At 42.5% G+C, this 13,870-nt stretch overlaps 1 protein-coding gene across 2 annotated transcripts in view; it reads left to right on the top strand.

Annotated features, from left to right (window-relative positions):
• The window catches only part of klf12b (Kruppel like factor 12b), a 65,381-nt gene that overhangs the window by 32,511 nt on the left and 19,000 nt on the right, over positions 1 to 13,870 (top strand). For both annotated transcript variants that reach the window (XM_049728391.2, XM_049728392.2), the window contains one exon: positions 13,001 to 13,083. In XM_049728391.2, the coding sequence (XP_049584348.1) occupies positions 13,001 to 13,083 (83 nt within the window). The remainder of the gene's footprint in view (positions 1 to 13,000; positions 13,084 to 13,870) is intronic.

The raw sequence follows: 13,870 nt of genomic DNA, 5'->3' as shown, positions 1-13,870 counted from the left end.
CTAAAAGGCATCTCCTTGTCTGACACACAAATTGGTTGCCTGCTGACACACACAGTCCGTCAGGAAGTTCTGTCCTCTCGTTCAAAATGCCTAGCATTAGCCTTAATCAGCCGGGTTAACTGCTGCTGTATTGACAAACCGCTGGATGATTGTTCCGCTTGGGGGTCTATTGAGTGTATAGACATTGATTAGCAGAGAGACTGCAGCTCTCGGTATGACTTCAAGTCAAAGGCGAGTGATGTCGACTTGAGGACATGAGCTTTACATTTGTAATTCTGACGTGCATATGTGCGGAACACCAGTACAAATGTTGACCCCATATGGTGCAACCTCTAAAGCGGCTGTACAACTTACAAAATTTGGAATTTAAGCTAAATGTTGAGGAAACATTAAAAAAAAAATGCAGTTGAAGATGTCAGTTTACTTAACAAACCTTTTGTGGCTCTAAAATTGTTGTACAAATTAATTTGTGACCAATACTCCAAAACAAAGACCAGCCTTGCAATTGTGTGTTTAAAGAAGAGCAACAGTGAGAACACACAAAGTAAAGTAAGCAGACTTTTAAATGAGTATCATTTTAATACTCCCAGCCTCATCTTTGTGTCATGACATGTTTGAATAAGCTTAAACTGTTAGCATTACCTATTATCAATGCAAGTCATTGTCTGTAGTCATTGTCAACAGTACTCTGATAGTGTTCTCGTTTAACAGTGGTTAATATTATCGTAAAATGGCAACATTTTGACCTTTAAACTGATTTTTTTTCTAATGAAAAAAATGGAAATTCGATCAGCGCCCTGAATTACTTGACCAGATTTCCACTTTTTGTTAATGGTTGTCGAAGAAAAGTCTAAACAAATCAACCTCGAGTCCCTCAAAAAAGCTAAGTCCTTCCGTTTTCCTCATTTGTGGTGTTCTCAAACTTGTGGTTGCTGGAATTCAACAAAATTGTTGTGGAAGGGAGAAGAAGTTTGGGCATTTTCCTATGTTGACTTCAACAGATAAATAAATAACACTGTCAGAAACAGTACATGCTAATCATTGTGTATCTTTCAGTGTGTCTTTACCAAACAGTGTTTTCCTGTAACTTTCCGTAACTTTGAGCAACCTATATCGAAGCCATTTTATACCAAGAGAAAAATATTTTCTGAGAATGTACCAACCCAGCTCCCCCTGTGCTGTTACTTCACCCTTTCAGATGGTGACAAAATGTTCCCTCCTCCTTCTTTGTGTTTTCCTCTTGTGGATTCAACCTTCGACCCCAGTGTCCAGCCCGTGTTTGTTGACCAAAATCGAGTTAAGGGTGCGCACGGAGCGATCGCAGCATGTGACTTTTGTGGGCCGAGCACGGAAAGTGTTGTGCAACAGACTTGCGAAGCTGCGGCAGATAGTCTAAACACTGAGCTGTCCCTCAACTAAAAAAATAAAAAAACTTGCATTGTAACGAGGGGGGTTACAGCTTGTCAATGGAAACTTCTTGAAGTATTTCACCGAAACATATTATCAGCACAATGGCTTTAAAACACAGCTGAGGAAGACTCTGATTGTGCCTTAATCGCCACTCAATGAGCCAAGATCTCTTTGCAAAAAAAAAAAAAAAACAACCTTGTTGTCACACCCTTACGGGAAGCCACTGGCTTAGGAACGCTTTACTCTCGTCATCTGATTTAAGGTTACTTTCACATGTTTCCATGGCGAGGATGGAAAAGCATGCCAATGTAGGGCCTGACTATCTGTGGCCACGATTCTCTCTGTCTGGCCAAATATGGGTTGCTAAGAAGACTACAATGACCTCCTGCTTTTAACCATTAATGTGCTGATTTCATTTGATCTCAGAGTTGGGCGGGTGTAAAGATACTGCCAGTGTGGCACTCTGAGTCAACTTGTAAGGAGAGGAAATTATGTCAACAACATGTGGAATCCATTTAGGTAGCGCTGGCATTCCACAAGGTCTTTGGCGTCAACACAAACGACTTCCCGCCATAGACCGTGACTCCCCGGGTGCGAACGGCTTCCACCAGGTATGAGCTTGGCACAACATGCTCTCAAAGGATGACAAATTAATAAATAAATCTGAAAAATAATGAAGCGCTTGATGGTCACTGGGTGACTAATTGAAGTAAACACAGCGAGGCTTTTATTGAGTGATGCTAAAAAGCTGGAGTGGGTAAAAAAAATGGAAAAAACTGCACAGTTGACGCTTCGGAGTGACCAAGTCGTTAAAAATGTTCTAACTAGGGTGCATGTATGAAAAATATTAGCAGCTCTGCCTTTGCATGAAATCGGCACATGTGAAAGGATGAAATGAAAGTCCGAGATGGCAATTTGCAAGGCTAGTTTTAAATTGCAAAGGTTGTAAATTTGTTGATTATCCACAAATTAACATATGCACAAACCTGACTGTATAAAAAATCCCTCTTGTTGCGTTCCATCCATCATATTATTGGAATAACTGAAATGATTGGATCTTTTTCATATTACAACAGTGATTATTAGATACATGGATTATGCGTTATCTCACATGAGGGTGTGGCAGGTTGAGTCAGATAGTGGACCATAATTGATGACGGAATCTCTGGAAATTGAGGCAGATGCGACAATGCATTTTGCGATGTTCTTGATTAGCTTTTTGTTATGCCATCTCAAGACTGGTAGAAACCAAAAATTGGTATAATCCTTGACCTGGAATTGCTTGATGTGAAGTACCGTAAATTCTCTTATATATCGTATTGGCCCGAATATAAGACGGCCCCGATTATAAGACGACCCCTTCCTTTTCAAGACTCAAGTTTGAAAAAAGGTTTTGTCTAGACCCCAAATGTAAGACGACCCCCCCTTTTTTCAGTTTTATTTCGCACGTGTGTATAATGCATCCTCCAAAAATCAATTTTTAAAAGTATTTTTGTTCTTTTTACCCCTGTATAATACGGTACCCTGATTTGCTGGTATCCTTTATCATCTCTATTAGGCAATATTGGTGTTGCCTGTAAACTCATGTAAAGTGTTTCGATGCAAGTTGCTGACAGACATTCCTGGAAACGAGTCAGTGCATCAATGCCTCGACATGGCAAACATGTAGTAAAACATCTCGGCCGGTCTTTAGAGAGCGTGCGAGTGCACGTGTGATATGATGCACTCAGTGGGCAAGCCATTGTGGATATTGTATGTACATACTGCATATCCAGGGTCGGAAGGGTTGGGGTAAGGGAAGGGGCACTTGCTGACGCACATTAAGACATACTGTATAATACATGTTAGAGCACCAGCGCACACATGCAACACACAGCCTGGAGGGATAAAAGGCTACAGAGAGAAACCCCCATTAGGGCAAGAGTGAATTTAAGCGGCATTCCATATAGAGGAAGGGAGTTATGTGGGTGGTGGTTGGGAGGCATGCAGGTTATTGTGAGTATGCTGGTACTCCCAAATGCACCTCCTGGTAAGGGCACCAGATAAGAAATATTTCATTTTGACTTGGAGCTTAAAAAGAACAATAACGTATCTTAGGGATCACTCGTAAAGCATTTACTGTCATTTCTGCCAACTCATTGCGCTGACTTTAACAAATTGGATTATTAGGGAACAACATGTTATTAGAGAGCAGAAATGCAACTCGCGCTTCCACTGAAGACAGTCATTATAAAAAGCTTTTTGATTGGCTGTTTGTTGTTCTGTGTGCGCAATCTCATTGGCTGTTCATTCTGTTTCACGTTACAAAAATTCGTGGCTTGTGGCTCATGATGTTCACCACACACATAAGGACTCGCCATCAAACAGGTCAATTGTTTTCCGAGCAGAGCAAGAAGCAAAATTGTCTCTTTACAGAACCCCCGCCACACACACACACCAAAAGATTATCACTTCGGATCATCTTTTAGAGACATCCGACAATTAGGGTTGCAGAGTTTGAGTAAAAATGCTCAAATGTGACACGATTATCGATATGTGTTTCCTGACATGATAAAATTCGTTTTACCGGTTATTTATCGTTTAAACAATCAGCATGCAGGAGAACTCAGAGAAAATACATTTGTTCAAAAAGTCAAAAGTGAACTTTCATCAGATGTTTTCACTCGTCACATTTTGTCACTGACAGCGATTTGGCGCTGCTTTGTCATCTCGAGATGATAAGTCGTCGTAATGTGTTCCCCTTCTTGATCTCCCTGGAGCTAGCTGGCTACATTCTCTGTGTGAAACTATGGCGAGAAGATTTGTCACTGTTTTTTAGAGGGGTTGTGACCATTTGTCCACACTCATGCCCTCCTACCTGTTTTTTTGACTCTGGGGTGTTATGGCCGGGCGGGGATTCAATCATTCCAGTGGAGTATTTAACTTCTTTCTCATGGTTTCATCAAAAGTGATTGTCAATTGTGAACAAAAGTGTCTGGAACTCTGTCACAAATCGCTTTGACTTGTCAGCCTCGAGTAACGCCACCTCACGTTAGAGCTGTCACGGTCGTGGCTTGTATAGTCGCTGTTCCTCTGCAGCATTTTTGAGGCGCATGATGCAAGAGGATGTCACACTCTTCTCTGGAGCAGGAGCAATGTGAGTGTGAATTAGCGCACACTGTGGGTGGCTGTAGGTGGCAGCTTGTGTGCTGAATGGGCTTCTATTCTTCTGCTTTCATGAGCGAGACGGTTGCGTGGATTTATGCGCGAGTGTGTCTCGAAGCCAAAGATAGGTGGGTGTAGGCAAAGGTCACAAACAAGGTGTGTTTGCTTGAGTTGGTGTTCCTGCACAGTAGCCAGACGAGAGCAGCAGCCATTTGATCACGTTGAGCAATGTGTGGCTTAGGTATACAATGACGCTGCCTATTCTTGCTCGTTTTGTTATCGTCGCCATATCCGTTGCACAAGATAGAATCTACTACATACAGTATACCAGAAATTCTAATCTATAGACATTTTATTTTATTTTATTTTATTTTATTTTATTCTACTCAGGAAGTGAGCCTGACACGCAGATGGAAGCGCAGACAAAACCAAACAGCCTTTTAAAGTTTTTTGAATTTCATTTGTCAGACCGAGCAGCCTCTCAAGGGAACTATGTGGTTTTTGTAGAGGTCGAGAACTTTTGCAGAGACAAGAAACCCCGAAGATTTATGAATGATTTCCCCCCCTGGCGTATTTAGACATGGCTGATGAAATGAAATGCAGGTGCTTTTTTTATTCCTATGTTCGTTTTATTCCTGCAGCCAATTCAGCAAAATGTTCCGACACATGGTTTTCATATGCTCACGGATCACAACAGTTACATTTCTAGTATTTCGGTGAGCTCCATGGCCTAACTTTGGTCTTTCAATTTTACTCCACTGCAAACCACAAAAAGCAATTATACTGATAATTGATCGTCTCTGAAAACAATTGAGGGAAAAACATCGTAGTGCACTAATTGGTTGCAATAAGCTTAGACCTTGTTTATTCACTCAGCATTATCCTGCTCAATATAACCATGACATGGAAGCAGGAGTTTAGAACTTACACGAGGAGATGTTTACAATGTGTTAGATGTAATAATTGTTCATTTCCACCTTAGTCAGTCAAGGATATTTGTAGCTTCATTACTGTTCTAAAGGCAGATTTTAAAAATGTATTATATTCTCAGTAGACTTACCTAATGAAGTGTGTATTGATTGGTTTGGTGTAAGTCACAACATTTGAAGCCCAGAAGACACCCTTCTGGCTACCATTGTAGACAAAGAAAAGCTAAATTATAATTTGGTTGTTTTGCCTCTAATCAAATTGCACGCTTTAGTGTTTGCCAGATGGGAAGGGAAGCAGTGATATGCCCCGAGCTAATTATTATCTCTATCGTGGCGAGGGGGGGGGGGGGACTTCCGTCGATGTGGTCTTTTCTCACCTTGCATGATTCCGATCAACTCACTCGTACTCATTCTTTAGCATTGCCGTGTTATTTTGTGTTTGTTTGTCAAAGCAGTAAACTTCAGCTGCATCCGGTAACTTCACTTCCCCCTCCACCCTCCCTCACATTAGTGACACAGGATCCCCCCCGGCAGAAATAGCCATGAATCAAGGCCAATACAGCAGAATATGGGAACTTCCAAGGGGCTTGTGCATATGTTGTTTATCTGTATCAACGACAAATGGACACAGTTTCCTCCAAGGTGCTCAGCAATGCGTGTTCTTACATCATTTTTGTTGAGTTGTATACAAAAAGATTATTATGAGTTCAAAACTGAGTTTGTTTTCCACGTTAACAAAGGGTAAGAGACCATGAATATCTCAGGGGGCTGCAAAATAACAACAAAAAAAATCTTGCTGATAAATATTCATTATATGTTCCCAGAAAAAAAGGAACAGACCTTCAAGAGTGTCAAATTTTATAGTGTTACAGTGATTTCAGTTTGGTAACATAGGTCTTGTCTGTCTGTTGTGTGTCAATGATCTTCTCTCTTTGTGACCAAGCTAACGCCTGCAAGTCATACCCATGAGCATGTGAGTCTGGCACATTCTTGCCTGGTGGTTAAGTAAAATGATCCTGCATTGTGTTTTTCTCTTGAGTCTTGTCAAGAGAAACAATAGGTCAAACTTGTTCTCGCAAGCATTTATTCAAAAGTGACGCAGCACATTATGTGAATAACATTTTGGTTCCTTCAAAAGGGTTTTATGTAACACTAAATAGATATACAATATAATTAGACAAAGTTTTGTATAGCCCATGTTTGTGTTATTGTGAACCCTTTTTACCAGTTCATGTGTTCAAACAAATTCCTTTGAATTTGTAAGCTGCATATTTGCAATCAATTAAAAAACAAAAGCAAAATAAGGCTTATGAAATGGAAATTGTAAAATCATTCACTGAGCTATATCATTTTTTCTTAAATAATAATAATTTAAAGAAGTTATTTTGTCCATCTCTGTAATGAGCGCCAGCCTTTTATTTAATAATAGGCCAGCATTCGCATTTGTTTTTCAGGGTTGAGAAGTCAATTTAAATCATTTTTTCAAGTTTGCCTGATTAGCATAAACACTGGTGTATTTTGTGAGTTTTGTCAATTAAAAGAATAGCATTTAAAATCAATACTGGTTTTACTCTAACAATAAGGAACTAAATTAGTCTTGAAATTGTAGTGGATAAAAAGATAAAAAAGGATATCAGACTGAGCTTTGAACTTGAAAATAATAAGCGTTATGCTTTGGGTGTCATTCAAAAAAGAGAAAGAAGGAAAAACTGATGTTTGAAGATCAGTTGCAATTGGGATTGCGAGATTGAGCAAACGCAATGATTTGAACATTGAAATAAGCTACTTTGGCCACCTTGTATACACGCAAAGGGTTGAAGGTTAAAGTATATTTGATCACACAGTCCCTTTGTTTGCTTCCGTGCACTTCCTTTTGACCCAGCTACTGTAATGGAATCCAACTCAAGGCCTGAAACACATGAAGGCGACATCATCCAATGCCTTCAACATTAGCCTCCATTGTGTCTAAATCACTAAATCAAGCAGATTTCTAAGTGTTGCCGAACAGAACTAGTGTAGGAGTGAGCTGCTAGGCCCATTATGACTGTGTCACATTCAGGGGGGTGTCCACAGGAAATCATTTGGGCTCTTTTTAGATTTTTGCACCAATCCAAAAAGGAAGCTTTTTAACATCTCATTCTCCCCACTCTCTCGCTCTCTGCTATGGTGGAGGACCCGGTGGAAGGCAGAGGGGAGGGGAGGGTCTGTTGGCATTCTTGCACTGTGTGCTTTGCGCTCGACCGGGCCTTGGCTGTGGTCCATATCCCCTCTCTACCCTCTCTCGCTTTTCTACCTCCCTCCTTTTCCTCCTCCTTGCCCCCCCTCCCCGTGCTGCTCAACCATCTCACCCTCGAGCTCGCCTCTTCCATCTCGCTATCAACTCCCTTTATGTACCCCAGATAATTCATTGGCCACTTCCTTGCCTCATCACTCCTCTTGACCTCCCTTGCATGCAGGGCCAATGGCAGCAGGTCCGGCCTCTGCGACACAGATGTAGCCGACCGCCCCGGGGCACTCGACATGGAAACAAAGCATGATGGAGGCTGGGTGGCACAGTCGGTTTCGGACTAGGAGATGCACATGCAAGGAAAGGGCAGGCAAAGTGGCAATTTATTACATCTGCTTCAATAAGTTGATTCAAGCTTAACTTTCACCTGAAGAAATAGTGTTGTGCTAGCCAGGAGATAAGCCGGATAGGTTCTTTCGCCCGCTCGTGTTGAGATAACACAGAAGGGTGTGCAACCGACACACACACGTCTGGTCTTTTCTGCTTATCAAAGCAATCAGACGAAGCTTAGAGCAAATCTGCTTCATTTTATCCAAAGTGTTCTCTGTAAACCAGTATCACATGGATGCGAAAGCTAACAATGCCACGAACCAGACAGAAACGTTTTTTTTTTTTTTCGTCTTGTTGGCTTTTAGGGCGATAGTTTGTCTACAGACGACCACAGCTTTCACCTTCGATATTCAGTTCATGATGTCATGTTCCTGCCGCGATTGGCTGGTGACCAGTCGAAACCGTACCTTGCCAATCGCCCAACGTTAGGGTCCAGGCTACTTGCAAACTTGACGATGTGGTAGTTGTGTGATTGGCCTCCTCTGAAGAAAAAACATCAACAAGACAGAAGTGGGGGAAAAGTCAATCCAGAAATGTCCCACTTTCAGAGGCGGTATTGGTAGTAATCACACAAAGCTGGAATTTGTTCGCCTTTTTTCTGTGGTCCTGTTGTGTACAAACCACACCCACTCAAAATTAGGGCAACACGGTTGACTGGAATTTCATGGCAGCTGAGGTAGTATGAGAGTTGTGACAGTTTAATTTGACGCTCACTTCTGCCGCACCGTTGTTGTTGACACTGGAATGGGTGTCATCTAATAATCTGATGCTGTGTTATTGTGTGACTGCACACTGTAATACCTCACTTTGCTAGGAGAAAAGGAAAAGGAGAATAAATGGTCGGTGGGATGCTGGTTATGGTAACATTGTAGGTTACCGTATCTGCACGTTAATCAAGTCACCAGTGGGCCGTATCTGGCCCCCGGGCCTTGAGTTTGACACCTGGAAGCTAAACCAATAGTTCTACCCTGATCGTAATCCTTCATCCATTAAGATTTTTTTTCCCAACCTCTTCAGAACCAAGACTTTGTAAAAACCCTTTCTCGATGAGTGGTGTACTGTATGTCGTTTTAGAGTTGTTGTTTTTCCTTTTCTTGTATTTTTCGCCTGCTAAAACTTCAGTCAACTTTTTCTCAAGGGATTTAGCTTGTTGGAAGCAGAAATGAAATGCCTCAACACTCCACTGACTTGGCCCCCTCATTGCGTCTGACTCCCCCACACACCTGGGATGGCCATTTTATTTCAGAGCGCAGCAAATGGAAAGGTGATCTTAATCTACCTTGCACCACCGCCCCCACACCACATCCCCCACCCATCCGCTATCTCGCACACACAGAGCGCATTGCTGATGGACAGACAGCAGTTCATGGTCGCTTGCACGGCGAATTCCCTGACGAAGCCTCTTGAATGCATCGTTTGACGACTTTAAGCAAAGGAACGGCTTCTCCGGACCTGCGGCGGAGCAGTCGGTCAAAGTATTTCGACCTGACCCCCCTCCATTAGCTCGTTACTCGGCGTGAGGCCTCCCTCGCCGTTGTTTGCACTTTGGTCATTGCTGTCGCAAGCAGCGGCGTGCACTGGCCATTGATTTCCCATGAATGGCTCGCTGCAGGCCAGTTCATTATGAGGGTATTCACACAGCGCTGGATTAGCGAGACTGCAGATGGATAGAGTGGCCCCTTCCTGTCTTACCTTACCTTTTCATTCATTGGCTGACATGAATACATTAAAAGAGCTCATATTTTGGGATGGCGTTATTATCAGAGAAAACAAGCCATTTACTTTTTCTGCTGCCACACTCCCTTTTGCTTATTCTCTTCAACACATGGCTCGAGGCTGGACTCTGGCTGCTGCTCCACCCGCTCAAACAGTTACCATGGCAACGCTATCTGGGCCTACCAAGACCCGAAGCCGAAGGACATGCTGGACAACAATACAATAGCAGCACAGCCAGGGTACCTGAGGGACTTAGACCTGAGAGGGAGGTATATATATGTGTGTGTGGGTGTGTGGGGAGGGGATTGGAAGTGGAGGCTGCAGATTGAGAAGGAGTAAATCCTCCCTCCCCTCTATCGCGCTACCTCCATCGCACACATACACCCGCAGGATTATCCTTGCGCTGGAGAAGTAGTGGACGATAGGTAGCATTTAATCGGCGCTTTGTTTCTGGATAAATTAATGGTTTCACTTGCCCGAAAAGGGTGGCTTACTATCGAATTTTGACTCAGATCATTTTGGTCAGATCTGGTGGACCTGTTCATTGGTGAAACACTTCTTCATACAATTCGTTTAGGTGCGGCTTCCTGCGGACGGTTCTGCTATTTACTTCTGTCTATTGATTAGACATTTGTTAACATTCCAGTCTAACCAGTATAAGTTCATGAATGGAATGAGAACAAAACACTTCAAATTAGTTGTTAAACAAAAGGGAACGAGCCTTGCTTGATACCTGTCGACAGATTCTGTGGTGGAGACATATTCGAGACCTCAGGATTTCCCGTTAATTCTACCGAAAGCAAACCAAATTCAACTAGACTGGCAAAGTTTTATAAATAAATGGTACCAAAGCCCAATATATTTACCTTGGGACATTATTCATGGAGTTTCTCCGCAATTGTAAATATTTACTGGGAATACCTGCAAAATACTATCTTAAATAATGGTCCCATTCAATCAATTAGGAAAATATCGAAGGGGAAGGATTGTACGCCGTTGATCGTGTTTATTTCTCCACCTCTTGAGTCAATACAAAGGCAGGCTTGACGGAGTAACGGATATGATGGAGTAACAGCGTTACCATGTGGAAGTGACTTGCCATGTTTGTGTTATACACTTCTGTTAGAATAATAAGAGGGCGTGCTACCTAAGGTCGTCTCCGGCTGAGGGGGATGTGGAATATACGTTTTGTTATCGGCTTCATTGCTTTTACAGCAGCACCATTTACAGGCCTCCAGACAGAGGCTGAGTGCTCACTCTGGGGGCGGCAGAACGTTTGCTTGCACATGTGTGTTTGTTTGCTGTGCATTTGCTGCATTTTTTTTTTTTTTTTGCCTGAATGACATGTGGAACCGTGACCTAGCGATGGTGTCGCAACAACTGTTGAGTAAGTACTTATACAAGCCTGTTATTGTTCATCATTGAAAGACGAATAGGCCTGCGGCAGCCCACTAGGCAGCCCAATGTCTTTATTAAAACAGCATAATGACTCAGCTCATACTAATTCATGTCTGTGTTTGATCAGCGCCAGAATTAAAAGTATATCATTGGACCTCTGACGGCCATTCATTTGTCACTCAAAAGTTTTCTTTTGAACTACCGGTATGAACGTTTACAGCTCTGTGACCTGGAAATATTTTGAGCCTTGGAAACTGCACAAATGGTTTCGTTGGAGTCCATTTATTAGTCCTATGGTGCACAGTAGTCTAGTTCAGCCCTTCTAAAACTAAAGGTCTTTTTTTTTTTTTATTAGTGTTTTTCTTAATGTTTTTATCCCATCAATGTTTTATAATTTGTTTATCAAGGTGAGGATTAGAATTAAAATCTTGTAGGTTATGGCAACATGGTATTTGACCTTGATTGCAGCCCCTTATCCTGAAGGCCAAATGAGGAACTGAAACAGTTGTCGAAGGATCTATCCAAAATTCTAACCTCAAATGTTTTTTCCATATTACGTTTTCATGTTTTATATAAAACATTAAATCATTATAATAAGGAGCTTCTTTTGTACATACGGCATATATTATAATTAGGAAATGCAAATTTATAAGCATTAATTAAAGTTACTCGTATAACTTTAACAGTCATCATTGGCCTCCAGACCCCTAATGACGATTGAAAAAATCAAATTGATCATTTAAATAACTTCAAATATAATGTAAAAACTTATTGCAAATTGACCAATAAAATTCATTCTGTCATTTAATGGTCCAACAGAATTATCCTTAAGAACAACGTACAGAAAAGTAAAAGTTTATTGCACCATCTTTTCACTCCAGAATACCACGATAGTCTTGAGATTTCTTTAGACCCAGCCCAGGTTCAAGACACCCTGTGCTAGATTTAATAAAGCAGCCCCAGAACATAACTGAGCCTGCTGTTTCTTTCAGCGGTTATAGTGTTCTTTTCTTTCCACACAGGGCGCAAGCAAAATTGATGGTACCCCATTGTTTAAGTGTAAAAAAGCCACAATCATCACAGAAATAACTTGAGACTGATGAGACTGGAATTTGCTGAAGTGCATTTTGACAAGCCGCAATGCTTCTGGGATATTTTTTATTGTAATGATTCATTGTGTGTGTATTTTTTTTAATCAATCATGTCAAGAAAGTGAATATTTTTTCCTTACATTTTTTGGATGGATGGATGGATGGATGGATGGATGGATGGATGGATGGATGGATGGATGGATGGATGGATGGATGGATGGATGGATGGATGGATGGATGGATGGATGGATGGATGGATGGATGGATGGATGGATGGATGGATGGATGGATGGATGGATGGATGGATGGATCTGCCCATTAGTCTGCCCTAGCCCTAATTCCATCCCACTAATGCAAAGGTTTGGGGGGCATCCATCCATCCATCCAACCAATCTTTTTTAGATTGTCTGTACGTAGTCGCGGTTGTTCCTCAGTCAGAAGAACTTCCTGGATTGTTTGAAATCCTGTTACAGGTTGGTTATGAACACGACAAGGATTGATCCCGTGTTATATCCACGGCAATCAGATAAGTGAACTCCTACATCAGCAGTGGGTTCAGTTTAGGAAATGCTGGTCTGGATCGTACTCTTTTCGGGTCAGAAATGAACTCCCAGTTGTTTGTGACAGACAGATGTGTTTACTTCTACGCAGGATCTAACCCAACATGCATACGCCTCCTCTTTGTCCCTTCACAGGCCGCCGAAGAGACAGGATGTTAATGCTTGACGGAATGCCTGCAGTCCGAGTCAAAGCCGAGCCCCTGGAATCGCAACAAGGGGTAAGCGAGCAGTTGTTTTCCAGACGATTCCCCATTTCCCTCACCACCCCCCTCTCGCTTTCCTCTCCTTCGTTCCCCCTCCCGGCAATGGGCAGATAATCACTCCCAGGCTTGAGCAAGTGAGCCAGACAGCGAGCGTGGGGGCTATGAGGAGTGGTCGGAGAGCATGGTAGCGAGGAGGAAGAGAAGGAGAGCCACAGCTGGGACAGGAATGCATTAGCAAGGAGGAGGTGGTTTTCGGGGCTAGTTGGGGGGGATTGTCATCAGGGAGGCTGGGTCACATGAGAAACTCTGAATCTACTACAGTATCTCTCCGCATCTTTACATTCCCCCATTGATCCTCCCCTTGCCCTTCTGTCTTCCAAACACATGAATAATCTTCCTCTTGTGCGCACACAACCACGCAAACACAATCCTCCTCTTCCTCCGAAGAACACTATCACAGCTCCATCTCTTCCTCAACTCCCCCCACACTCTCCCGTCACGCCTTCTATCGCCAAGTATGAATCACTGACACAGAAGTTAAACGTCGCAATTGGAGCCACTCGCTAAACTCCTGCCGGGCGCCATTGTCTTTAAAAGCGACTTCGCTATTAGTTGGGTCGGGTTTATAACGATGTTAATTCACGCAGGCTTAGCATGGCCCTTGTAGAGTATCAGAGCTCTCTGGTCCAGCATACCTATAAATAAAGTGGTCTTGTTATGGAGAAGCTGTTGCTAGGCTACAGAGGCTTTGTGTTGCTGCCACAGCTGTGTGAGTGTGTGCGTGTTTGTGTGCGTGCGTGTG

This window comes from Syngnathus scovelli, chromosome 8 (genome assembly GCF_024217435.2).
Source record: "Syngnathus scovelli strain Florida chromosome 8, RoL_Ssco_1.2, whole genome shotgun sequence".
Classification (NCBI taxonomy): Eukaryota; Metazoa; Chordata; class Actinopteri; order Syngnathiformes; family Syngnathidae; genus Syngnathus; species Syngnathus scovelli.
The sequence above is the reverse complement of the archived record's forward strand: the minus strand, read 5'-3'. Positions and strand labels throughout refer to the sequence as shown.